Source organism: Musca autumnalis, unplaced genomic scaffold (genome assembly GCF_047663935.1).
Source record: "Musca autumnalis isolate F117 unplaced genomic scaffold, ASM4766393v1 scaffold_5, whole genome shotgun sequence".
In the NCBI taxonomy this organism is placed as follows: Eukaryota; Metazoa; Arthropoda; class Insecta; order Diptera; family Muscidae; genus Musca; species Musca autumnalis.
The window spans coordinates 207,641,841-207,669,371 of record NW_027412088.1 but is presented as its reverse complement, the minus strand read 5'-3'; the positions used below and the strand labels follow the sequence as shown (position 1 = coordinate 207,669,371).

At 36.2% G+C, this 27,531-nt stretch overlaps 1 protein-coding gene across 11 annotated transcripts in view; it reads right to left on the bottom strand.

Annotated features, from left to right (window-relative positions):
* The window catches only part of LOC141406692 (uncharacterized), a 155,203-nt gene that overhangs the window by 82,815 nt on the left and 44,857 nt on the right, over positions 1-27,531 (bottom strand). The window contains exons 1-2 of one of the 11 annotated variants that reach the window (XM_073992588.1): positions 17,796-18,005; positions 7,917-8,931 (exon numbers count right to left, since the gene is read on the bottom strand). In XM_073992588.1, the coding sequence (XP_073848689.1) occupies positions 7,917-8,066 (150 nt within the window). In that variant the 5' untranslated portion in view covers positions 8,067-8,931; positions 17,796-18,005. Of the gene's footprint in view, positions 1-7,916; positions 8,932-16,698; positions 16,985-17,678; positions 18,006-27,531 lie in introns of those variants that run through there. The other 10 variants (XM_073992586.1, XM_073992587.1, XM_073992589.1 and 7 more) reach the window with 10 other exon arrangements.

The following is a 27,531-nucleotide window of genomic DNA, read 5'->3' as shown; positions in this document are numbered from 1 at the left end:
TTTGAAAATATTAGATTTATATACTTTGTTCTCTTATTCTGGTCCACGGATACCGAATTGTCCAAAAATTAAGGATACAGTTAACTACAAAAATGTACCTAAGATTTCAATAAACAACTTTCTAGAACATATAAAGATTCTAGGAACGGTTCATCAAGCTCAAAATTCGATTATTTTAAATCATTATTTCCTATTCAGGTCCGTAAGTAACAAACCTTTCAAATTATTTACTTACTTTAAAGTATAAGTACCATAGAATCTGCTGTAAAATTTTCAAGTTGATCGAAACAAAATTGGCTGAGATATGAGTGTTGGAAGAGAAACATTCATTGTGATCTGTATGTAGTATAAAAAATTAAAACGTATTTTTCTCGAAATGACAATTTGAAATCGGTACCAACTCTAGCTCAAAAACAAATAAACCGATTCTCATATATTTTTGTGGGCTTATCAAGGACATCAACAGCTAGTCCTTCATCGATCGATATTATTTAATTTTTTTTTTCATTTTATGACCAAAAAACTTGAAATCCAAAAATTGAAATTTTGCCTTTTTGTGTCCATCATTAACCATATTCTATATAATATAAGACCAAAACTAAGAAGACAGGTGTCCCGGCGTTTTTTCCAATGACGGGAGGACTTGATGCCAAAGGGATAGTTTTGCCACGCTCATATCTTCTAAATCGCTAAGAACTTTGGTTTACTCTCGGAAGCCAAGATGTATCTCTTGCCTTAATGGACACAAATTGTGAGTACGTATCTTCATATTTTTTTTCTTCTATCACGTTGGGGTATCAGAATATATTTAATTTTCCATGACACAGAAAATGCTCACAGTGTTATCAGCTTTTTGCCTTGAAATTCCACAAATTTAATTCTGGAATAGCTTAGCGTTTTTTCTACATCTCTAGTGATTGACCACTTTGCTAACTAAATTTGGACTAATTTAAAGCTCAGGAGGTCTTCTTTCATATTGGTTACTTCTGTTGAAATGTCCCCAATCAAAACTGAGATATTCGTCATCACATAAAGAGTTAAATTCGGCCGGGCAGAACTTTTTTATCCTCCACAAAAAAACCTATTAGTTAGTTTTCTTTCGTGTCCATAATTTTAAGTGGAGACATTTTGCGACGACGGAAACCCAAATTCCAAAAAAGGTCAGAAAGTGTATAAAAAATGTCTTCAACTGTATTAATGTGATACAGATACAAATTCCGTAAAAAACTGTAGCTAAATCCGTAAAAATACCGAAAATCGGAAGTTACCTTGTTGAAATTTTTTGGAGGAGTAGTTTTGTGACCGCTGGGAGCCCCAATCGTCGAATTACAGGTTCTTCCGCCAAAAAGGTAGATAAAATCCTCAAAATACCGAAAATCGGGATGTCTAGTCTAGCTATACCAAAACACGGACCTATGTTGACAATTTGTGGTGGAGTAGTTTTGTGACTACTTGGAATCTGTAGTGCGATTCTCTAACCCATTTTTGTTACCGAAAAAAATCGGTAACATTAAAACTGCTATCGGTAGAACTTTACTACTACTTTTTATTGGTAACTAACTTACCGAAAAATATCGTTAATTATCGAAATTATAAGCATTTTAAATCTACCGACATTTGTTGGTAACTCAAAAAATGAGTTGGAGTATCGCGCCACTGAAACGTAAAATTTCAAAAAAAGTAGCTAAAATCCTCAAAATATGGAAAATCGGGATGTATGGTTATATGAGGGCTATGCCAAAACATTGGCCTATTTTGACAATTGTTGGTGGAGATGGTTTGTGACCTCTAGGAACCTCAAATGTTAAAGTACCGGCAGTTCGGTGAAAAATGTAGCTAAAACTCTCAAAATCGGGAGGTAATCTTATATGGGGTCTATACCGAAACATGGACCCATGTGGAAAATTTTTGGAGTAGTAGTTTTGTGACCACTGGGGGACCTAATCGTCAAAAAAGGTGGCTAAAATTTTCAAAATACCGTAAATAGGGAGGTACCGTTATATAGGGGCTATACCGAAATATTGACATACGTTGACAATTTTTAGTGGAAATATTTTGCGACCACTGGGAACCTCAAATGTTAAATTGTAGGCAGTTCGGTCCAAATATGTAGCTAAAAAAATTTTTTTTGAGCACTCGGAACCTCAAATTTTTAATTACAGGTAGTTCGGTCAAAAACTGAAAAGTCCACTTTTCATGTTCAATTTTCGATTTTTCTATGGCAGGACAAATTTTGGAGTGGCGCTCTCTGTTGGCAACAATATTTGTTAAAAAACCTAAATACGATCACCAAGCCGATTTTAGTCAACCTTAATTAATTTGATTAAAAAACAAATCAGATTTTTAAATTTGTTAAAATCGAAGAGTCGAAATGTCGATTTTTCTGTTGAAGTCAAACATAGAAAAATTTCAAAGTTGACTTTTGCTTCGATTACGTATCCCTAGTCTGGATGTGATGACATAAATCTCTAATTTTGCAGGTATATTTAATTTGTAATAGAGGAGGAAAACTAAGTAGATCTGCAGCAAATATAGGAAAACTGCTAGGTAATTACATTGGAAATACAGTCTACAATTCCTTAAAACCTTGTTGAAATACCACTACAATATTGAAAATACATATTTGATCTCATCTTTTCGTGCACTATGGCGCATATCAGGGACGTACGCAGGATTTCATTTCGGGGGAGGGCCCAACTTGACAAAAAATCATGAAATTTTAAAATGTTATGTAGCGTTACGTAAAGCTATTTTAAAGGTTGTTGTTGATTTTATAAATAAATTCAACAAACAGAGTTCACAAGGAAGTTGTATTATTTTATATCATAAAAACACCAGAACTTTGCTTATTTACCAAAAGCGATAGAATATGTGCAAGCCAATTAAAAAGTGGAGAAATTTAAAATCGAACGATACAAACTACGACTTTTGAAACTATGAGATTTGCCAAAACAGGGTCAACAAATATCCCAATCGCCAAAATTTTATTTAAATGTTGGTAAATATTATAAATTGAAAAAGTTTAATGACTCTTGTACCGGCTGTATTTTCTACTTTTGATATAATCTATATAAATAAAAATCAAATGTCGTTCGTTGGCAATGGCATCAGTTAAGACCGGCTGGACCGATTTGGATAATACTTTCTGTGAAATATTCGCCATAACCCGATCACACCTACTTTTACGCCCACTTTTTAATTTTTCAATTTTTATCTTTTCTACAAAAACTACAGGGCCAATTTTTATGAAATTGTCGGGAAATGTACAGGGATGGCTCCCGGGCGTGGTACTTCCCCTATATCTTTTTAAAAATGATATATTTACAATAATTACGAGTGTATATATTTGGAAGTTAATTTGCGAGACATTTGTGGTTGTGTCTCTGACCTTACCCACTTTTTTAGGACCCAAAGACTTGACCACACCCACTTTTTAAAATATGTTACATCTACAAAACTACTGAACCGATTTTCCTGAAAAGTTCAGGAAATGTACAGGGATGGCCCCCGGTGAAAATAGTATGCATATTTTCTTGAATTTTGAAGATGGGCATATTTAAAAAAACGCCTTATCTTTATGAATAAAAATCAAATGCTGTTATAACCCAACTTAGGTTTTCATGGAAAGAAAAAACTACTGAAATTGTCAGGGAACGTACGTGGATGGCTATATATTTTATTGAATTCCAGAGGGAGCGGGGTACCTCCCCTATGCGATATTTAAAAAAAAGTTATATTTGCAAGAATTATACATGTATCGGTTTAAAAATTTACGTATTAATCTACAATCTAGGTACTTCTTTAGAGCCTAAAGACCTGACCACGCCTGTTTTTTTAAATATGTCATAACTCCAATACTACTGAAGGGATTTCCATAAAATTTACAACAAAAGCTCAATGTTTGCCGTTGTTATGTATATTTTATGAATTTCGGAAGAGGTGGGGTACCTTCCCCATGCCTTTCTTTTAAACGCTATATGTATAAACCAAATTTATGATTATATCGGTTTCAGCATACATTTTGGTAGGCAAGGAAGTTGTGTGCACCCTGGGTACATATTTGGAGCCAAAATACCGCACCACGACCACTTTTTCAATATGTTATATCCTGAAAACTGTTGACCACGCCCACTCTTTTCAAAACATTATTTTTCCAAAACTACTGAACGCAACTTTCAGAAAATGTTCAGGAATGTCCCGTGGTCCAAAATGCTATTTATTTGTAGACGAATTTCGGGGCCTATTGTTTTATAATCGCTATGTTTGCTAAACTTATGACTGCATCGCACAGTAGTCCCACTTGTATGAAAAGGAGTGCCAAAAATAGTTCTAGTCTAGTTAACGCCTCGAAATTTTAAACATAGTTTTCTAACGAGCCCAAAAGGGAGAAAAACAAATTTAATGGATGAAGGTCCACATTTGGGTGTAGCCCCCATATAAAGCTACGCCCCGATTTTTTATATTTTGACGATTTAAGCCAAATTTTCCAGTCGATTTGGCTGTAATCTTGCATTTTGTGTTCAGAGGGAACAACATACCACCTTGCAAAGAAATGTTCTATATAGGTCCACGTTTAGGTGTAGCTCCCATATAAACGTACCTTCCTATATTCGGTATTTTGAGCCAGATTCGGTATTTTAGCCAGATTTTCTAACCGATTTGGCTGTAATTTTGTATTTTGACTTCGGTGGGGAGAGCATACGTCGCACGGTGGTCGAAAGCACTGATCTAGCGGCGCAAAATTAATAACTTGCAAACGAATTGAGAAACGTCATTGAAATTTGGCACAAACTCAGCTTGTACCTGTGGGTAATAATGGGCCAAATATGAACAATATCGGCTGAGGTTTTCGGTATTTTTAGGATTTAAGCCACAATTTCGTAGGAAATTACCTGTAATTTGGTACTTAGGGTTCCTAGTGGTCACAAAATATTTTCACCAAAAATTATGGACATAGGTGTACGTTCTGATATAGCCCCCATGTAACCGTACCTCCCAATTTAAGGTATTTTGAATATCATGACCACATTTTTAAACCAACTTGTCTGTAATTTAGCATTCCGTGTTCTCACTGCCTATAAAATCTTCTTACAAAACATTTTCAACACAGATTTATGTTTCGATGTATCCCCTTTTATGGCACCCCCGATTCGTAGAATTTTTACGTGTTATCCGTTATTTAATAACATATTTAGATATAATATAGTATTATAGTGTCTCCGTGGGTAGAAGTCCTCCTTGCAAATATTTCCCAAGATAGGTTCCTATTTTGATTTAGCTCCCATACAAATGCACAGCTAAATTTGTATGAATTTCATGCAAAAACCCCTTATTTTAAAAGTGCAGTCATCAAAAGATTTGCAAATATTTGCAGCCCTAATGTAGTTATTCCGTATCCAGATAGTCCAATTTCATTCCCCAAAAAATAATCGAACCTAAGTTCGGCCAAGTTTACAAGATGCACTCTATGGAACAAGGGCGTACAACCCACAAAAACATTAAAAAAATGATTTTTTTTGAAACTTTATTGCTATATAACTAAGTACCTCCAGACCCCAAAATAATTTTTATAATTTAAATCACACCCTCTGCTATTAATTAAAAATAAATGTTGTCCAGGTTCATTACGAATTTATTTAACATTTAAACAAATATACAGTTAATTTTTTGCAACAATTTTTTAAAATCTGATGCAACAAAAACTCTTGTATTTGATAGTGAATAACTGAGGGAATATTTACAACAACAAAAGTGAAAAAACAAAATCTTTGTCTGCAAAGTGTCTGTAATCGATACAATTTAAAATATTTCGCAATTTTATTGTTCGATTTTTTTACTTTCGCGCCGCTAGATCAGTGGTTTCGACCAGTGTGCGTCGGTGCAAAAAATGTTCAATATAGGTCCAAGTTTAAGTATAGCTCCCATATAAACGTACCTCCCGATATTCGGTATTTTGACGATTTTAGCCAAATTTTCCAACCGTTGGCCCTTACGGGGCCAACATTAGTAAAACTCAACATAAATTTATAGCAATGATATTAAAAAAGCACAAAAAGTCATTTACAAAGAATTTATTTTTAAGGAACTTAGAAAACGAATTTTGAATTTGTTTTTTCGTAAGAATATTTTCAATGCCATCAACTATAATTTTCATTTTGGAAATTGTACATTTACCACTTAATTATTTCATAATTTCACTTTGTTTTTAAGGTACTACATACAAATCTCAACTTCTTCGACTTAACATGGCATACTACCGCTGTAAATTGGCAAAACTAATACTGGATAATACAAATTTAATGTGTTTTCGAGAATATTTATTTCAATCGCAATCAAATTTGTCGACATAAATTTTTGATTTTTGTACACGGGCGGAACCACAGTGCATCGGGTTGCAAATTAATTTTCGAAACAACGGTCCTTAAATGGTGAGGTTCAGCGGTCCATCAGCCGTGAACAACTTAAATATATAAGTCTCAATAAGTGGGAGAATTCGACTTAACCATTTTTTTAACTTTTATAATTAGATAGATTTAGGATAAAGATAGGGATATGGACGATAATAAATCCTAAACAGCATAAATTGGCGAAAAAAATCCGACAAAATCCGTAAGAGAAAAGAAAGGTTACAGACCAAATCTGTTGATAAATAGAAAATACCTGTTTTTGAATTGTCAAGCATAAAGTCGATAAAAAGTTGTCATTAAAACTCATTACGACGGGCCAGTAACGCGGACCGGGGTCTGCAAGTCTTACAAAAAAAACGTTGTTAATTTTTTAATTGTAGAAGTAGAAGTTTTAGGACTCATTTGTTGGAACAAGAATCCAAATATTCAATTAAATTTTTTGCTTAAAAATGTACATAGTATTGACAACTAACAATCGATTCTTATAGAACCATACATATTATTAGCGAAGTATTGAGCAAATAAATCAACAATGCGGATTGACCACTTGAGCTCAAAAGCGTTTTGAATTTATCAAAAAAAAAAAAAGGTTGGCAGCGAAATCATGAAAATTCGTAAATTTTATTTTCTGGAAATAAGTAAAAGTTTCAACGTGGTACTGTGTGAATTGAGACTTTTTTAGGAAAAGATCAAATACCGGATACACAACCAAAAACTTTTTATCCAAATATTATTTATTCAGGGAGTTTTTAGAACGTTGTGACCTTTTTTTGAACGAGGATTAAAGGCTGAGAATATAATTATTCACATACAATTATAAAATACAAATAACAGCAGAATTTGATACAATTTGTTGATGATAGGAATCAATTCAATTGAATAAGCTATGTACATATAGCAGATTTTAACAGTTCTTTTTTGTGGCACAAAAATTAATTTTTCTTCATTATTTTCTCCCAATGCTTATTAACAAATTTGTCTACAATAGGATTACAAAATGTTGGTGAAGGTAGTGAAAGAAGTTTCCAATTGAGATATACTCCATGAAAAAAACATTGATATATGGTACATTTTGTCCAAAAGACATTCCGTTTCATGCACTTCCATTTCTGGAATACAGAACTCGTATTTTTGGTATACAAGACGAGCATAAAACCTCGAGACTTCTATATTGCTCGAATATAACCTCTAGCAAATATGCAGTATTCTGAGTTCATTTTTTATTTGATAATGGACTAATGTGACATAACGAAGTGTTTCAGATTTTACTGGTAGTTTTTTTTTTTCAAAATGAGTATTCAAAAATTTTGTTTTTTAAATATTTCTTACAAAATTGTTAATGAATCAAAACAGAACATCGGGCACCCTACCCCCACCCCCCTGCCTACGTCCTGGCGCATACACATTTTTATGCTCTTAACCCTTTCATACGATCTAGTGTACTCCGTGAAAAATAAAATTTTATTGTCAAAAATATTATTTTAATTAAAAACACTTTTTTCTACTTACGATTTTATGATGTAACGCTGACAGCTCTCGTTCCGTGACACGACGACTGGCCGCTTCTCGACGTCTCTGACGAAATTGACTGTATTTATAGGCTAATATAACGCCTGGTAAGGCCAATGCCTCAAATGGTGATTTACGACCGAAAGGCATTTTTGATGATATTAATTATTTGTTTGTTTGTTTTTGTTGCAATTGTAATTGTATTTTATTATTCGTTTGTTTTGTTCTTGTTGTAATTAGTATTAGAATTATTTAAATTGGTTATTGGGCCATAAAATATTGCTTTTTGTGTTTTTTGTTTTGTAGATTGAGCTTTAGGTGTCATCAAAGAATTTTTCTTATTATTATTTTGCTTGCGCGTGTGTGTGTTTTTGTCGCTATAGCCCCTCAAGCTAGGGGGCTTATTTCCGTCAACATTGCCTAGCTTAGACCTTTTTGGTGACAAAGAAATTCCGCATGCCGCTTTGAGATGATTTCCCTTTTTCTCTGGCTTTTAGAATTTTCGTATTAGTAGTTATCTTCTCCGCTTCCTTTTTGGATGTTATCTCTCTTGATGATTCTTGTTTCTTTTTGAAGAGATGCCGGGCATAGATACAAGAAGGCAGACGGGGGTTAAGAGAATGTTTTGTTTATGTTGTTAATGTGTAGTTGTTTGTGTTGTGCATTGCGTATTCTTGTCTTGGGAGAGTATCCATTAATGTGCTTTCACATTACAATCACGCGCGCACACACATACATTGATTTTGCCAATATGGCTTTTTGTGTTTCTTTTTCATTTCCTTTAAGAAGAAGAAATATAATTTCACCTTGAGTCTGTGCTTCCTTTCTACTGGGCTCTATGGTAGCGAACGAGCAACATAGGGCTTTTTATTTGTTGGAAGGAGGGAAAATCTAGGCTGGCTGTAGTAGGACATCTTTTACACAAACAAATTGAAAATAATTACAGATGTAAGTTTTTGTTTATTTTTGTATTTCAACATGGAACTTTTCTTTTGAATAATGTTCTTTTAATTTACTAAAACGTTATTTCATTTGCGTGAGCATATTCATGTGTGTATGTATCAATGTTTGCAAATACTGCTATTACTATTTGTTTTCTTTGGTGACACATTTCACATTAGATTTTGTGATTTTGTCTGGCTGGGGTACACCTCACTTTCATTTATTAATTGAGTTATATTCTTAGAATTTTGTAGTGGCAGTTGTAGTTGTCACCATCTCCCACCCTCTATTAATTTAGTTTTTCTTTTTTTTTCTTATTTATGACTTGCTGCTGTAGAAGAAAAATTAAAACGGCAGCCTTGACCCAACTTATCCAGCAATGGGGGATTAATCATAGTTACGAGTTATGTGCAAAGATTTATTTTACATGCTGCACACATTCCGACAAGAAAATAACAATGAAAAGAACAACACAACAACAGCAGCATCGGTACGTAGTTGTTGTTGGCTTTGTTGCAATAAACTTTTGTTTCGAAATGTACAGATTTATGATGATAAGAAAACTTTTGGAAAATTGTAAGACAGGAATTGTTAAAGAACTTGTTTTTTTAATGGTTGGCGTGGGTGAAGGGTGAAGACTGAAGAAGTGGAAAAATCGTACAGTTAATTGTCTGAGAAAACATGAAACTAGCATTAACAATAAGTTGAATTATGTCAATTACTCGGAACTTGAGAGTAGGCAAGGGCGTATGATTGTTTTATTTCAATTTCAGTTCTTCAATACTGATACGCAGTGAGGTACTGCATATATGTATGATTAGATCGGATTTGGCCAACGTAAATAATCTTGCCCCTAAAATACTTGTACCGAGTTGGTCTTAATCTGAACTGCACCGAAATTTGTGTGGGAGGTACCCTAAGGAGTGGGGCGACATAGTCCATATTCGAACCTGATGTATGTCTGGAAGAAATTTTAATAGAAACACATTTTGGACCAAATCGGTTGATTCATTTGAGAATTATTGTGACTACCATTTTAGCGAAAAATTGTGAGTTTTGGGAATTTAATTTGAATTCGAACTGATCGTTCGGGTAGGAGGAAGGCTTCGATGGATGGCCTTCAAAAATATTCAGGTAAAAGTATGTTTTTCGTTCTAACGAGAAAATTTCTGTGGAAAATATCGTAAGGAGAACAACTTTTTCACATAGGGAAAATATCATTACCTGCAGTATCCTTCGGAAGTGACGGATGGAGAATACTTTTTTTATAGCAAGCAAATTATCCTTAGTAGTTATTTTGGGTTGTGGACAATTTTTTTCCTATAGAGAAATTACTTCCAAGACTAATATGCTTTGATTGTGATGTTTTCCAATTGAAAAACAATCTCACAGGAAAAAAATAATGATGTGTATGTTTTTCCTATAGACAAATATCGCTCTCAGCTGCCGAGGAAATTTTTTCTAGAGAAAAAATCATTCTAACCGGTTGACGGCTATAGGTAAAATCGTCCTAAGCTGTTGAGGATAGTTTTTCTATTGGAAACTATCATCCTCAGTTGCTTAGGATACTTTTTCTGTAGGAAAAAATCTTCCTCAGTTGCTGAGGATAGTTTTTCCAAAGGAAAATAAATCATCCTCAGCAGCTGATATTTCCATTGTAGGAAAATTTATCCTTAGTTGCTGTGGAAATTTTCTCGTTAGGGCGAAAAAACATACTTATCAGCCGTTTCAGACAATTTGGAATCGATTTAACCATGACCATCCGTCTGGCTGGCTAGAGAGCACGACAACTGTCGAGGGCATCACCGATTTGATCAAAAATTTGTTCTTCGTAATATTTTGTTCAAACTTATATCAAATTTGAAGATGGACCACATCTTCCAGTACCCCCCAAAAAGCTCAAAATTTTTCGCAAAAATTGTGCTCACGATAATTTTCAAATGAATCAACCGAGTTGGTCCAACTCCTTAGGGTACATCGCAAAAAATGTTCGGTTTTTCAGCAGCACCTCGTCCTCGCGACTCCTATTACGACGGTAAAAGGTTTTTATAGTTCAACACCTGACGGCACCAACAAAAATGCCTGAACCACACGATAACTGATGATAGTTATTCTATAGGAAAAAAAGTTATCCTCAGCTGCTGATGATAGTTTTTCTGTAGGAAAAAGTCATCCTCAGCAGCTGAGAATGAATTTTTCCTATGGACAAACTGTCCTCAGCAGCTGAGGATGCCTTATTCGTTGGGAGAAACTATCCTCAGCTGCTGAGGACGACTTTTTCCTATGGAAAAAACTATCCTCAGCTGCTGAGGATGACTTTTTCCTACGGAAAAACTATGAGGATGACTTTTTCCTATTAAAAAACTATCCTCAGCAGCTGAGGATGACTTTTTCGTATGGAAAAACTATCCTCAGCGGCTGAGGATGACTTTTTCCTAAGGGAAAACTATCCTCAGCAGCTGAGGATGACTTTTTCCCAAGGGAAAACTATCCTCAGCAGCTGAGGATGACTTTTTCCCAAGGGAAAACTATCCTCAGCAGCTGAGGATGACTTTTTCCTACGGAAAAACTATCCTCAGCAGCTGAGGATGACTTTTTCCTAAGGGAAAACTATCCTCAGCAGCTGAGGATGACTTTTTCCTATTTCCTATGGAAAAACTATCCTCAGCAGCTGAGGATGACTTTTTCCTATGGAAAAACTATCCTCAGCAGCTGAGGATGACTTTTTCCTATGGAAAAACTATCCTCAGCAGCTGAGGATGACTTTTTCCTATGGAAAAACTATCCTCAGCAGCTGAGGATGACTTTTTCCTATGGAAAAACTATCCTCAGCAGCTGAGGATGACTTTTTCCTATGGAAAAACTATCCTCAGCAGCTGAGGATGACTTTTTCCTATGGAAAAACTATCCTCAGCAGCTGAGGATGACTTTTTCCTATGGAAAAACTATCCTCAGCAGCTGAGGATGACTTTTTCCTATGGAAAAACTATCCTCAGCAGCTGAGGATGACTTTTTCCTATGGAAAAACTATCATCAGCAGCTGAGGATGACTTTTTCCTAAGGGAAAACTATCCTCAGCAGCTGAGGATGACTTTTTCCTATGGAAAAACTATCCTCAGCAGCTGAGGATGACTTTTTCCTATGGAAAAACTATCCTCAGCAGCTGAGGATGACTTTTTCCTATGGAAAAACTATCCTCAGCAGCTGAGGATGACTTTTTCCTATGGAAAAACTATCCTCAGCAGCTGAGGATGACTTTTTCCTATGGAAAAACTATCCTCAGCAGCTGAGGATGACTTTTTCCTATGGAAATCCTATCCTCAGTAGCTGAGGATGACTGTTTACTATGGAAAAAACCATCCTCAGCAGCTGAGGATGACTGTTTTCTATGGGAAAACTATCCTCAGCAGCTGAGGATGACTTTTTCCTATGGAAAAACTATCCTCAGCAGCTGAGGATGACTTTTTCCTACGGAAAAACTACCTCAGCAGCTGAGGATGACTTTTTCCTACGGAAAAACTACCTCAGCAGCTGAGGATGACTTTTTCCTACGGAAAAACTACCTCAGCAGCTGAGGATGACTTTTTCCTACGGAAAAACTATGAGGATGACTTTTTCCTATTAAAAAACTATCCTGAGGCTGAGGCTGAGGATGACTTTTTCCTAAGGGAAAACTATCCTCAGCAGCTGAGGATGACTTTTTCCCAAGGGAAAACTATCCTCAGCAGCTGAGGATGACTTTTTCCCAAGGGAAAACTATCCTCAGCAGCTGAGGATGACTTTTTCCTACGGAAAAACTATCCTCAGCAGCTGAGGATGACTTTTTCCTAAGGGAAAACTATCCTCAGCAGCTGAGGATGACTTTTTCCTAAGGGAAAACTATCCTCAGCAGCTGAGGATGACTTTTTCCTATGGAAAAACTATCCTCAGCAGCTGAGGATGACTTTTTCCTATGGAAAAACTATCCTCAGCAGCTGAGGATGACTTTTTCCTATGGAAAAACTATCCTCAGCAGCTGAGGATGACTTTTTCCTATGGAAAAACTATCCTCAGCAGCTGAGGATGACTTTTTCCTATGGAAAAACTATCCTCAGCAGCTGAGGATGACTTTTTCCTATGGAAAAACTATCCTCAGCAGCTGAGGATGACTTTTTCCTATGGAAAAACTATCCTCAGCAGCTGAGGATGACTTTTTCCTATGGAAAAACTATCATCAGCAGCTGAGGATGACTTTTTCCTAAGGGAAAACTATCCTCAGCAGCTGAGGATGACTTTTTCCTATGGAAAAACTATCCTCAGCAGCTGAGGATGACTTTTTCCTATGGAAAAACTATCCTCAGCAGCTGAGGATGACTTTTTCCTATGGAAAAACTATCCTCAGCAGCTGAGGATGACTTTTTCCTATGGAAATCCTATCCTCAGTAGCTGAGGATGACTGTTTACTATGGAAAAAACCATCCTCAGCAGCTGAGGATGACTGTTTTCTATGGGAAAACTATCCTCAGCAGCTGAGGATGACTTTTTCCTATGGAAAAACTATCCTCAGCAGCTGAGGATGACTTTTTCCTACGGAAAAACTACCTCAGCAGCTGAGGATGACTTTTTCCTACGGAAAAACTACCTCAGCAGCTGAGGATGACTTTTTCCTACGGAAAAACTACCTCAGCAGCTGAGGATGACTTTTTCCTACGGAAAAACTATGAGGATGACTTTTTCCTATTAAAAAACTATCCTCAGCAGCTGAGGATGACTTTTTCGTATGGAAAAACTATCCTCAGCGGCTGAGGATGACTTTTTCCTATGGAAAAACTATCCTCAGCAGCTGAGGATGACTTTTTCCTATGGAAAAACTATCCTCAGCAGCTGAGGATGACTTTTTCCTAAGGGAAAACTATCCTCAGCAGCTGAGGATGACTTTTTCCTATGGAAAAACTATCCTCAGCAGCTGAGGATGACTTTTTCCTATGGAAAAACTATCCTCAGCAGCTGAGGATGACTTTTTCCTATGGAAAAACTATCCTCAGCGGCTGAGGATGACTTTTTCCTATGGAAATCCTATCCTCAGTAGCTGAGGATGACTGTTTACTATGGAAAAAACCATCCTAAGCAGCTGAGGATGACTGTTTTCTATGGGAAAACTATCCTCAGCAGCTGAGGATGACTTTTTCCTATGGAAAAACTATCCTCAGCAGCTGAGGATGACTTTTTCATATGGAAAAACTATCCTCAGCAGCTGAGGATGACTTTTTCATATGGAAAACCTATCCTCAGCAGCTGAGGATGACTTTTTCCTATGGAAAAACTATCCTCAGCAGCTGAGGATGACTTTTTCCTATGGAAAAACTATCCTCAGCAGCTGAGGATGACTTTTTCCTATGGAAAAACTATCCTCAGCAGCTGAGGATGACTTTTTTCTACGGAAAAACTATCCTCAGAAGCTGAGGATGACTTTTTCCTATGGAAAAACTATCCTCAGCAGCTGAGGATTACTTTTTCCTATCGATATCCTAACCTCAGTAGCTGAGGATGACTGTTTACTATGGAAAAAACCATCCTCAGCAGCTGAGGATGACTGTTTTCTATGGGAAAACTATCCTCAGCAGCTGAGGATGACTTTTTCATATGGAAAACCTATCCTCAGCAGCTGAGGGTGACTTTTTCCTATGGAAAAACTATCCTCAGCAGCTGGGGATGACTTTTTCCTATGGAAAAACTATCCTCAGCAGCTAAGGATGACTTTTTCCTATGGAAAAATTATCCTCAGCAGCTGAGGATGACTTTTTCCTATGGAAAAACTATCCTCAGCAGCTGAGGATGACTTTTTCCTATGGAAAAACTACCCTCAGCAGCTGGGGATGACTTTTTCCTATGGAAAAACTATCCTCAGCATCTGAGGATGACTTTTTCCTATGGAAAAACTATCCTCAGCAGCTGAGGATGACTTTTTCCTATGGAAAAACTATCCTCAGCAGCTGAGGATGACTTTTTCCTATGGAAAAACTATCCTCAGCAGCTGAGGATGACTTTTTCCTATGGAAAAACTATCCTCAGCAGCTGAGGATGACTTTTTCCTATGGAAAAACTATCCTCAGCAGCTGAGGATGACTTTTTCCTATGGAAAAACTACCCTCAGCAGCTGAAGATGACTTTTTCCTATGGAAAAACTCCTCAGCAGCTGAGGATGACATTTTTCTATGGAAAAACTATCCTCAGCAGCTGAGGATGACATTTTTCTATGGAAAAACTATCCTCAGCAGCTGAGGATGACTTTTTCCTATGGAAAAACTATCCTCAGCAGCTGAGGATGACATTTTTCTATGGAAAAACTATCCTCACTTTTTCCTATGGAAAAACTATCCTCAGCAGCCGAGGATGACTTTTTCCTATGGAAAAACTATCCTCAGCAGCTGAGAATGACTTTTTCCTATGGAAAAACTATCCTCAGCAGCTGAGAATGACTTTTTCCTATGGAAAAACTATCCTCAGCAGCTGAGGATGACTTTTTCCGCTTTAAAAACTGTCCTCAGAAGCTGATGATGGCTTTTTCCTCTTTAAAAACTGTCCTCAGAAGCTGAGGATGGCTTTTCCTATGGAAAAGCTTAACAATTATGCTGGGTGCCACCGTAGTGGAATGGTATGCACACCCGCCGTGAACGCTGAATGCCTGTGTTCTATTTCCAGGCTAGGCAACATAAAATTTTCAACGGTGGAAAAACAAACCTCAACCACAGCGTAGTGCTTGGCAACGTTTCCTATGTATGCTCTACATGTGGAGTGTTAAGAGATGCTGTTCGGACTCGGCGATAAACAGTAGATCCTATATCATTGAGCTAATATGAATGGGCGTGCACTCACTGCTATGAGAGAAGTCTCCCTTGTCCCTTCTAGGATGTTTGTGGAACAATTATATATGGAAAATCATGCCGCTGTGGATATTTTTCTTATTTCCAAAGGGATATATTTCTACTAAAAATAAATCCCCATAACTGCCTGCACAAAAAATGTTATCTTTTTCGAACTTTTAAGGGTAAGCTTTTCACGCCAAAAAATTACATTTTTATGTATTGAATTCAGTACAAAACGATTCAAATTTCAAAAGATCAAGATCGGGCATCTATGGGTGGGAAGTATCTAAAAGATTGAATCGATATAGTCAATCATGAAACACATCAGCGGTGGCGGAGAAATGTCTAAAGGGAATATTTTACATAACAGCTATTTAATGGCTAACAGCTACTTCTTGGTTCAAAGGAAAGAGGAAGGTTGTATTTTTTATTAAATGACTCCTTGAAGTTTTGAAATGATACTCTTTGTATTTCGTTGCTTATTGTTTGGTTGTTACGATTTAAAATCGGTGTTAATATTGATATGTTTTTATATTCCGTGATATGGTTTTTAAAATACGCACATATTTTATTCTGTGTTTGCTTTTAATTTATATAATCATATACACAATTTACCACACATTTTCATTACTGATTCTTTTATAATTTCTTCCTTTGTATTGTCGAAATTAATCAATCAAAAAGTTCAAATATCACAACAATGTGAAAATGTTATACAAATCTTTAGGCATCATCAATTATTGTCAAGTTATTTGGGAATTTTTGTTTTTTCAAACTCCAAACACGCACACATTCTTATACTCAACGCAAACTTTTTTCCCGGCTAAGTTCAAGTGGTGTGGGTAAACATCTTTTTGTTTTTTTTTCCTTTGCGAAGTTTAGAAATTCTTGTACACATTATCAACCACCAACACATACACAATATTTGTGCGTTTAATTAGACATAATTTCTCCAGAGTAATTGTTACAAATTATTTTATATTCCTTGAACTCACATGGTTTTTAATTTAATTTCTTTTATTTTTTTCTTATAAGATGCGTTTTTTGTCTATTTTATTAATTTATTATTTTTATTGCCAACAATAAATAAATTCTCCTAAGGGTAATATTTTTTTCTTCGTCTTAATTAATGTTATGAGTGTTGAGCGCGATACGGCATTTTGAAGTGCTGTTGTGCCATGGCATTGGTATGGTGGCTTCTTCTTCTATCAGGAGTAGCTTATCAAGAATGCGACAAAATGTGCGATTACGTTAAATGTCTACAGAGACTAGACCACTAATGACGCAGTTGCCCACGCAAACGTACAAAAGAAGCGGTAGAGTTTTGTGTACAATAAAATTTCTGACACAGATGATGATACAGTAGCAAAGCAAAGATAGTGCTGCTGCTGCCGCCACAGAGGCATCGTTATCGTTAACAGTAAAGCTAACAACAACAAAACACCATGCCACACCACATCGTGCTTAGGTATGCCCAGCATCTGTGGCAGCCAGCAGCATCCTTTTGTAGAAAAAGCGCCAACTCTAATCTAAGGGAAGAGTACTGAAGGTTTCACAGCAAAATAAGAGATGCTTGTTATGACATAAGAGCAGAGAGCTGAGATAAACTCTAAGAGCTAAGTTTTTAAGAAGAGGGGTTGAAAGTTAACATAAAGCAGAGTAGTAGAAAAGTGCAAAAAGAAATGCCAACAAAACTATAAATAAAGAAACAGCAAAACTACCAATCAAAAAAGGGGTTATATTTATAGAAAGCAGTTCCAATGAAACACCCAAAAGGATTACAACAAAAAAAATTTCGTATTTTAAAGATTTTTCACAAAGCATACTGCGATTAGGCATCCAACAAATTGCTTAAGCATTTTAAAGGTTTCCAAATTCTAGGTGTCAAAGATGAGGTATTTCATGTATTTGCAGTTCATTAGTCGCCTGTTTACATTCACTAATTATTTTTGTATTCCAATTTTTTATTTCTCACACACAAATAACCACATCAGCAGTATTAATACCCGACGGCTTTGGTATAATGTAAACAAAATTGACACAAATCGGGGTTAGGCTGAATAAAAGTAATGTAAAGTAAAAGGTTACACACGAATTGTAAACATAGAAAGCAGAACAAACATTGCGTGTCGTTTCACTACGAAATTTGCACGTACAAAATCCTGCAAATCCGTTTGACCAAACCGAATATGACCGACACGTTTAACAATTGACTACCGCACGATTACACAAATAAACTTCAACTGAAAATTTTGCACATTTTTCTTAGCAAAAGGAGAAGAAAAAAAAAAAAAAAACAAAACACACAGCAGCTGCCGCAGCTGTCAATACAGGGGAGCTAAGAAAGGCGAAAAATAATGGGAAACCCATTATTTTTGCAAACAACAAAGACAAAAATGTTACAAAGTCTACGAGAAATAGGGGCTTTTTTCCAAACACACAAAAGATTGTATCAAACATACGCTTCAACGTACTGCCACCTATCTAAAAGAAAATACAGGTTTTCCAATGCCATTCCACGAGAAATGAGAAAGTGTGCTTATAGAAAGAGAGAGAGAGAATCAATTTATATGACAGAGCGATAACAGTTATTCAGTGGTGCCAAAATATCGTGGTTTCCTTGTGTGGTAATTTTTAAATCTCAATTACATTACATTACGTTTGTAACTGCGCGAAATATCCAAAAAAATCCCTGGGACTTAGTCGGTACGTCAACTGTCTTTAATTTTCATTTGCGATCAAAAATGCGTCTCATCGTAATTATGGCTTTAGACCCTACATATGTATGTATTCATGATTTTTTTTACAAAAATATACCAAACTTTTTTAGAACATTTTGTTTCCATCTGAATGGTCATACCTTACGCTACTTTCGGATATTTTTTTTGCTGAAAAATATTGCATGGTTTTCTGACAAATGGCCGCCTTCGAAACACTGTTCTTTCTAAATCGGTTTGTGGTGTGGTGATCGAAAATAAATAAACCGATCAGCATATATTTTTATGGGATCATTAAGAACCTAATAATCTTGTCCTTAAGCGAAACTGCATTAAAATAAAAATATCCATTAAAAAAAAAAAAAAAAATAATAATGGTGAACTGTAAAATCAACTTTTAAATTTTAACGAAAAAATGAATGGTTGCTTAAGGACAAGTCTTGTGTGTGTATAATAATCCCACAAAAACATATGAAGGTCGGATCATGCGTTTTCAAAGTACAGTGGACACCGCTTTTATAATGCCATTTCGAGAAAAACGCGTTTAAAACTTCGAAGTTACATACAAATCACAATGAATTATTCCTTTCTAACTCATATATCCCAGCCAATTTTGTCCGATCGACTCGAAATTTTTTGACTTTTTAACATTTGCAAGTGGCTATAACCCCTTAAGACAAAATCCGTTTTACACAATTTTGAGCCAATTTAGCCATAGCGGTCCGTTTGTCCATCTGTTCGTCCGAATGGCCAATGGGAGTTGGGATGACACTCACGATAACACCCGAGCAAGTACTGAAACGAAAGCATGCTACTGTGTTTCTGTACTAGAAGAATATTAGTCCTTTAGTGCAGATGGTTCACTGATGTCATGAGGAGGCACCCTATTGGAGTTCTCAGAGTGGCGTTCTATCATGTTTATATACGCCGCATAGCTTACCGCAAACCGATCTATTTCAGGTTTCTTTGTCGGCACCCCAAGTGCTGCCGGCTAGAGACTGGAAGACATTGGTCCTACATCTCAGCATGCGCAGACGACATGATCAAACTGTGACAGTAGAATGTAGTCTGTATTCTGTTACAATGGACCAGAACATTCAACACTGTCTCATTTTCGTCTATTTAGTGAATAGACTGACCATCGATTTCCTCACGTTGAAAAAAGTGGTAGGATCGATCAAAAAGAAGTTCCGAACTTCACAAATTATATTAAGGAAGGTACCCGACTTATACGTAATGATCTTTGTGATGCCGGAAGTCGGACCTCGTTTCCGGCTCACAATCTGATAGATATAATTGTATGTAAAGGATAACTACATATAAGGGAATTATACTTTATTTTGAATTCAACAAATACTTTGCGTTTTTATGTTGCGTGGGTATGTTCATGGTGTCGTCGATTGAATTCCAAAACAACTTACAGTTGTCCTAGCAGCTACACCAAGATTAACACCAATAGCCTCAACAGCTGATTAGGCGTCAACAACATCCAACCAAACACGCATGCTTATATCCATAGGCATTGATGTAAACAAGCAACAACTCGAGTGCGTCGACTCTTGGGTACGTCGGAATTGAAAAAACAAGTAGCAACAACTCGTGTGCTTTGACTAGGGTACGCCGGACTTGTAAACAAGTCGGACTCGTAAACAAGTCGAACTTGTAAACAAGTAGCAACAACTAGCGTGCTTCGACTTCTGGGTACGTTGGACCTGAAAAACAAGTAGCAACAACATGTGTGGTTTGACTTTGGGTACGCCAGACTCGTAAACAAGTTGGACTTGTAAACAAGAAGGATTTGTAAACAGGTCGGACTTGTAAACAAGAAACAACAACCTGTACGGTAGGATCCAGGACGTAATGTTACAACTGGTGTCTGGTTGCCCTATAAAAGGAGTGGCGAACTTACAGGAGGAATTAGTCAGTGTGCAACCGTGCGAACCTGTATCAACGAGGATCCAGAGAAAATCCAGGTGAGTAGAGTGGAAAGTGAATTGTGCGGACTTAGTGTGAACGGCGTAGAAGGCGAGTTTCCGTAAGCCGCCTTCTGAGGACCTCCCGAGCACTGGTGAGTTTTCATAAGCCACCATCACAGGAAAAACCGGAGCCCCAAACCACGACAAAGGACGGCGAGTTGAAACTATATTCTTCTTTCCAGGATTCGAAAGTGACATAAACTTTAGCCACAATTTACTTATTCCGTCTCTAGTTGGATCTCTTCAAACGATCACGACGGGTTTGGCTCAACGAAGCTCATCATCATCAAATTAGGTATGTATCAAGCGGCTGCAGTAGTGATGATATCCCGGAACGTCCTTTCTGAAACTTAGACAATTAGCTTTCCTTTGATTGATGTATGTGTTGCGTTCAGAGTTCATCACCTCGGGTCTAACCCAGATAACCTCGTTTGTCAGATCAGGATACATGGTGATTAGGTCTTGCAAACAGTGGAGTCCTCATTGACGTTGCAAAACGTAGAGCTAGCAATCTACTCAGGCAGTGTTAAGCCCCTCTGATCTGGAAGCGAATGTTACAAATCCTTATGAGCATTAAAGTTCCCTAAGCTAAAGACTCCTCATGATTTCGCTGGATAACCACAAGTATTATCGAAATGCGTCTAAAGAAAATGTTGTAGAGAATTTTCACTGTTACAATATTTACTTCAAGATAATATTTGCGGTTTCACAGCAAAGTCTTGAAAACTAAAAAAAAACCCTAAAAATGTGAACTTTGACCGCGATTTATTTGAGAAGCGCTCCGGCTATTTTTTCTTGTTTTTGGATTTTTTCATCTATGAACATTGCTGTTTCAGAATCCGCTAAAACTTCCTAGGTGTAAGCATCTTTCATTTAAAGTTAGTTAAGGCGCACAGTGCTCTATGCCTATCCAAAAAATGGGCCAATATTGAGCCTACAAGCAGGAGTACAGCTATTTATCGGCGGGATGTATACAACTCTGACTGCTACCGCCAGACATGCCATAGATCCAGTGAGATAGGTCTGTATTGAACAAACTAGTGCAAGAGGAAAGCTAGTCCTCCCAACTATACTTCTGGTGCGACTATTCCTCGGTTATTTTTATTACGGTTGAGCCGAAGACATTCTTTCTTGAAACTTTGATATTAAAATCCTTTACAACTATTTGTTTAATTTGGAACTTCGGCAGAACACTCTTTCTAGGAGCGTGATGACAAAGGTAGCTCCTATACAAGTTGCCACTTGTTTTTCATTTGAAATCGGCTAACCACAAACTCACAGCCAAACTCTTGTTTAGTTTCGTGATTGATATAATACAACCCGTCAACTATGGGTGTTGTTGGCGTCCCACAGTGGTCCCACTTGTATGGAAAATAGTGCCGAAAATAGTTTTAATCGAGTTCGCCTCGAAATTTTAAACATAGTTTTATAACGAGCCCAAAAGGGAGAAAAACAAATTTAATCGATGTAGGTCCACATTTGGGTGTAGCCCCATAGAAAGGTACCCCCCGATTTTTTATATTTTGACGAATTTAGCCAAATTTTCAAGTCGATTTGGCTGTAATTTTGCATTTTGTTTTCTGAGGGAACAATATACCACATTGGAAGAAATGTTCAATATAGGTCCACGTTTAGGTATAGCTCCCATATAAACGTACCTCCCGATATTCGATATTTTGACGATTTTAGCCAAATTTTCCAACCGATTTGGCTGTAATTTTGCATTTTAAGTTCTGGGGGGAACACCATATCTCTTTGCACGTTTTGGTATACGTCCCATATAAACGTACCCTCCTGATTTTCGGAATTTTGTCGATTTTACATAAGCTACGACTGCTTTGCAGATTTTTTTTTTTTTTTGTTTTTAATACCCTAGACAGACGGCAGAGTTGATTTGCATTAAAAATTCCCTAATTTGAATTAACTTTTTACCCTGACAGACGATAGTTTCTGCATTTATAAAACAGCTGTTTGTGTTGTTTGTTTGTACCCAGCAGACCATTTCATAAAGTTTTACAAAAGTTCGCCAAAATATGCGAAACAAATATACTTTCAACCATTGACTTTTTCACGACGATAATGCAAAAATAAATTTAATTTATTCGCGATATTTTTGAATCTTTTTAATTTTAAAAAATGTCGCAAAACTCTAAAGGAAAATTTGAAGAAGATATTATTTCCGATAGAATTGGTACGGTGGGTAATGAAATGCTTGTGAAAATGAAAATTTTAAAAATAGATTTGATAGAAGGCACGATAAACGATTAGCTGCTATTCTATTCGAGAAAGACCACTACTTATTGAAAAAAGAAACGCGAAAATTTCTGATTTGTTTTCCTTTTTTATTTTCTTAAACATGGAAATTTGACAAAAGATAATTGATTTTCAATGCAAATTGTGTCTCAGAGCATGAATATGCTCTCTCTCCTACATGAATATGGGCTCTCTTTTACAGCATTGCCATATTGAAATACCTAAATTCAGTTTAAATTTCCTTTGATTTTGTGCATTAAGAATGTGGATAATTAATTTGAATTAAGACAGTAAATGCAAATTAACGCTGCCGTCTGTCTAGGGTATAAGGTACCACTTACAAATCTCAACTTCTTCGACTTAACTTGGCATTCTACCGCTGTAAATTGGCAAAAATAATACTGGATAATAAAAATTTAATGTGTTTAGAGAATATTAATTCGAATCGCAATCAAATTTGTCGACCTAAATTTTTCGATATTTGTCCACGGGCGGAACCACAGTGCGTCCTGTTAATTAGTTAAATTACCTTTCTTGTGAAAGACCCGGACATTCCAGGTTTCGAATCACAGATCATGGGTTTTAAAAGCTATGGAGGGTAGTTAACTCTAGGGATATACTCGTATGTTAGACGTCTTCTTAATTTATTTATAGGTGAAGGTTACTAAGGCGTCGCGTCATGTTTTTATTATATTTAAGGCTGCAGATGCTTCCGCATGCTTTGGAAAACACTTAATTTATAACATTTGCATATTTCTCAATAGTGTTTGAATTTGTTCCAAGTTTCTTAACTAATCTTGGCGGTATTGCTTTACTGAACAGTTGGCACCATTGTAAATTCTCCAACCTTACGAGTATATCACTAGAGGATACAAAATGTGAGAGTTACAATACAATGAGAAAGAGCAAAAATACTGGCAATAAAATTAGGGAGATATTATATTTCTCCCCTTAGTACCAAAACAAAAGCAAAAAAGATAATTTATACAAATTTTGTGTGTAGACTTTTTTGTTTATACTATGAGTGTCGCCATTCTTTCTGCCGCTGCTGCTTCTTGTATGGCCAACGAAGCAGAAGAATGTAAACAAACACATAAAACTCGTGTGACTAATATGAAAAATGATTTGGCTAACAACAAACAAAGAAAAAAAGAGGTAAACGAAAGAAAAATTGCTGTGAGAAAAACTATGAAGTTGAAATGTGGACCATTATTTGTTTTCCTTTTTTTCTTTCTATCTATTCTTGTTTTCCTCAAGTAGAATAGTTCTTTATTTCAAGTTTAAATATTCTTCTGTTATGCCTTTGAAAAAAGTTGTGAATTTTGTTTACAGCATGCATAGAACGAGTTGTTTTGTGTTTCTGCTGTGGCAAATAACAGCAACTGCCATCTGTGACGCATTCGACAGCCTCGCATTGACCATGAAAGACATGCACATAAGTGCAGTGAAACAGAAGTTCCAATTATAGACTGTCAAGATGTTATTTGTTGTTTGTCGATAAAAATGGCAAAAAGCAGGGGGAAATGAAAAAAAAATGATGAACGATAAAATAGTTGTAAAGTAAAAAAAAACAAGATGTTCAAAGGATAACAAACCATTACTCAATGAGATGGAAAGGATAACGACAATATAGCAAATTATTCTGTGTAACTTCAGAGTATATTTCTTTATGAAATAAAAATGAAGGACTTTATTTCTTAAAGAAATATACTCTAAAAAATATTTGCTACAATTTAACCCAATAAATATTCCGTCTGTTTTTACTTTTTCCGAAAACTACCTTTTTTTTGAACTAGTGAAAGACCCTTTTGAAGCTCATCTGTCACATCTACCCTTGTTTCGCCATGTCCAAGCAATATTATTTTGTATATTAAAGGTATTAAAGCCAAAAATCTAACTTCCATAACCCTTGCAGCACTCGAATATCCATTTATTAGCAAGTATTTGTGTGTACGTATTACAAGTACACCCCATTGTTTCCTACAACAATAACCATTAACTTGCCTTACACGGATAATTAATTTTATGTTTACATTGGTCATGTTCTGCCTTCCAGCCCAGCAGAGGTCTTATTGTTTTTTAATCTAATTGACCTTCTATTTTTATTAATTGTTAGGTTTCTGCGTAGTGTTTAATGAGTTTTCAAAAAATAAAACAAATAAAAATAAAATTCACTGCCATTAAATTTACAATCGTAATTGCAACAGAACTTGAAATAAAACCGTTAAACCCTAATGGTGTAGATACAACATTGAAACCAAATTACATAGCACATTCAGATTCATTAGACAATGTCAACACATACACATGTAGCGACATACATACGTGTGTACATTTCCATTCAATATCTGCATAGATAAACAACACAATTGTATGGGGGATTAAGAGATTGATATGCATATGCCCCGGCCGAGGGAAATTTAGTTAGAATGCAATGCAATCTATCACTGTTACCAGGTGTGACAATAAAAAACAGGGATTTATCAAGGCAAATATAAGCAGCTCATCAATCAAATGGAAACAAGATGTGTGGTGTTAATTCAGATTGATGGATGTATGAGGGAGCAAGTGATTTGATATCACATTAACACCACCTATTAAAAGGATTTCAAAAATAGGATACAATACATTTTATTAAAAATTATGAGTATGAATTAATTTATAGCAAGACTTTACAAGGAGAGTAGAAGGTCCATACGCCTTCAGAATTGTTTCCAAATTGTCTCCCTTTTTTCAAAAAGAGTTATCTATTCATGTTATAACCTACATATTTTTCATTGCTTCGTTACTAAAATTGATTTTATTCTCTTTCAAGGTCATCATTCACCATCATGTTCACTCTACGTTTGCTGTGGAGTAAAGCAATGAGACATTTATCAAATACAGTAACAAGATGCTGTTTAACACAGTATGTGGGTTAAAGGTTTTTTCTTTAAAGAGAACACGAATAGCAACGTCAGTGTGGGACGATATATTTTCTATACTTAAAGACCACGAAGAAGTATTTTCGTCTTCTATGAGAAGTACAACATATTCTTATAGAAGAAATGTTTGTCTTCTAATAGGAGGATATTTGTTCTGCTAATAGAACACCACTTACAAGTACAGAAGATTAACTGGTCTCATAGAAGATCAGTTGATTTAATAAGAGTACATTGGTCTTCTTTGAGACTACCAATGGGCCTTCTTATAGAAGGCTAACTGGTCTTCTGCGAAAAGACCAGCTAGTCATCTATGAGAAGACCAAATGGGCGTCACCACTTCGTCTTCTTTTAAAAGTCATCTTATAGATAACCAGTCTGCCTTGTTATGGAATACAAGATGGTCTTTTTCTAGAAGACCAGTTGGTTGGGTGCCACCGTTGTGCAATGGTATGCACACCCGCCTTACACACTATAGGTCGTGGGTTTGATTCCCCGGCCAGGCAACATCAAAAATTTCAACGGTGGCAAAATAACCCTCAAATACCCATGTAAAATTTCTCTACAAGTGGTGTCTTAGGACACGCGGTTCGGACTCGGCAATAAACAGTAGTATGTCCCTTATAATTGAGTTAATATAAATCGGGGTGCACTTATTGGTATGAGAGAAGTCTCCCTTGTCCCGTATGGGATGTTTGTGGAACAATTATATATTATATATATAGTTGGTCTTATTATAGAGAACCAGTTCTCTTCTTCTACGGGACCAATCGTTCTTCTTATAGAATATCAGTTGGTATTCTTATAGAATTCTTCCTATAGACGACCATCAATAAGAATACCAACTGGTTCTCCATAAGGAGACAAACTGGTCTTCTATAAGAAGACCAAGTGGTCTTCTATAAGAACACAAACTGGCTTTCTGGTCACTTCTTCTATAAGAAGACCAACTGGTCTTCAGTAATAAGACAAACTGGGGTTCTATAAAAAGACCAACTGGACTTCCATAAGAAGACCGATGGTATTCTATAAGAATAATAAGAAGACCAAGTATCTTCTAAAGAGCAGTTATAAATGAGTAGTTGGTCTTCTTATAGATGAGCAGCAAGTCTTCTTATAAAACCCCATTGGTCTTCTCATTAAAGACCACTTGGTTTTCTTTATGAGGACGACTTGGTCTTCTTAGAGTTCGTCTTCTATAAAAAAACCAACTGGTTTTCTATAAATAACCAAGTGGTTTTGTATTACAATACAACGTGGTCTTCCATACGAGACAAATTGGGCTTCTCTAAGAAGACCAACTGTTAAAATAATACATAATTTGAACAGAAGCTGTGGTCGTATTAATGTAAAAAATAGGAAAATGCGTTGAAGGAAACGAGTTTTTTAGTGATTTTACAACACAATGTGGAGCTTAATGCTCAAAGAAGAAGTTAAAGAATACTCTTTCGCGTAGTATTCGCGATTAAGCATTTTTTAATGTATAACTTGGGCTTGTAACCTTCAAAGAATCTGCGCTCATAATCGCAATTTTTGTGGGTACATTTTTCTAGAAAACCTGTTTTCTGGATTGAAATTTACAAATGTCACTCAATTGCCGTGGAAACCCGCGCAAACTTAGTTTTTTTTTATCTACTGAATCTAACAAGCCAAGACACGTCCAAATACGTCCACTAGTTTAGCGGATGTGATACCCTTCAAATTTCAAAACTCTGTGAAAATTTTTTTTGAAAATATCGCGTATTAAAACGCGGACCATCTACTCTACAGTAGACCACCTAAGGGCTATATAATCTATGACGACCTAAGCGGCCATCTATACAACCCTAAGGACCATCAACTCTACAGTAGGCGACTGAAGGGCCATCTACTCTACAGGAGACGACCCTAGGAGCCATCTACGACTCTAGGGGGTATCTACTTTACAAAAGACGACACAAGGGGCCAACTTATTTACAGTA